The 296-nt window shown below is 57.4% G+C and overlaps 1 protein-coding gene across 1 annotated transcript in view; it reads right to left on the bottom strand.

The window, feature by feature from the left end:
* Positions 1–296, bottom strand: part of tktb (transketolase b) — an 11,033-nt gene that overhangs the window by 6,395 nt on the left and 4,342 nt on the right. Inside the window, exon 6 of the mRNA XM_048593933.1 lies at positions 97–261. Within this exon, the coding sequence (XP_048449890.1) occupies positions 97–261 (165 nt within the window). The remainder of the gene's footprint in view (positions 1–96; positions 262–296) is intronic.

A 296-nucleotide genomic window follows, 5' to 3' on the forward strand; every position in this document is an offset into this window, starting at 1 on the left:
GCTCGGCTGAGCTCCAAAACCCGTTCCCTCCACACGGCGGTGGCTGGTATGAGCTGAGCTCTCCAGCCACCCTACCTACCCACCCCCGACGCTCACCATGTTCTGCTCAGCAATGTAACACTCGATGAAACGCTCAGGATGCTCCTTGCGGAACAAATCGGAGAACGTGGAGTTCTTGGTGTCCCCATCCAGAGCCACCACATTCTGGTTCGTCCTGCCCAGCTTGGCCAAAGCTAGGCCATAGGCTTTCCGAGTGGCAATCTGGTGGGTAGAGAGAGAGAGAGAGAGGCAAACAG

This window comes from Rhincodon typus, unplaced genomic scaffold (genome assembly GCF_021869965.1).
Source record: "Rhincodon typus isolate 14 unplaced genomic scaffold, sRhiTyp1.1 hic_rhity00004644, whole genome shotgun sequence".
In the NCBI taxonomy this organism is placed as follows: Eukaryota; Metazoa; Chordata; class Chondrichthyes; order Orectolobiformes; family Rhincodontidae; genus Rhincodon; species Rhincodon typus.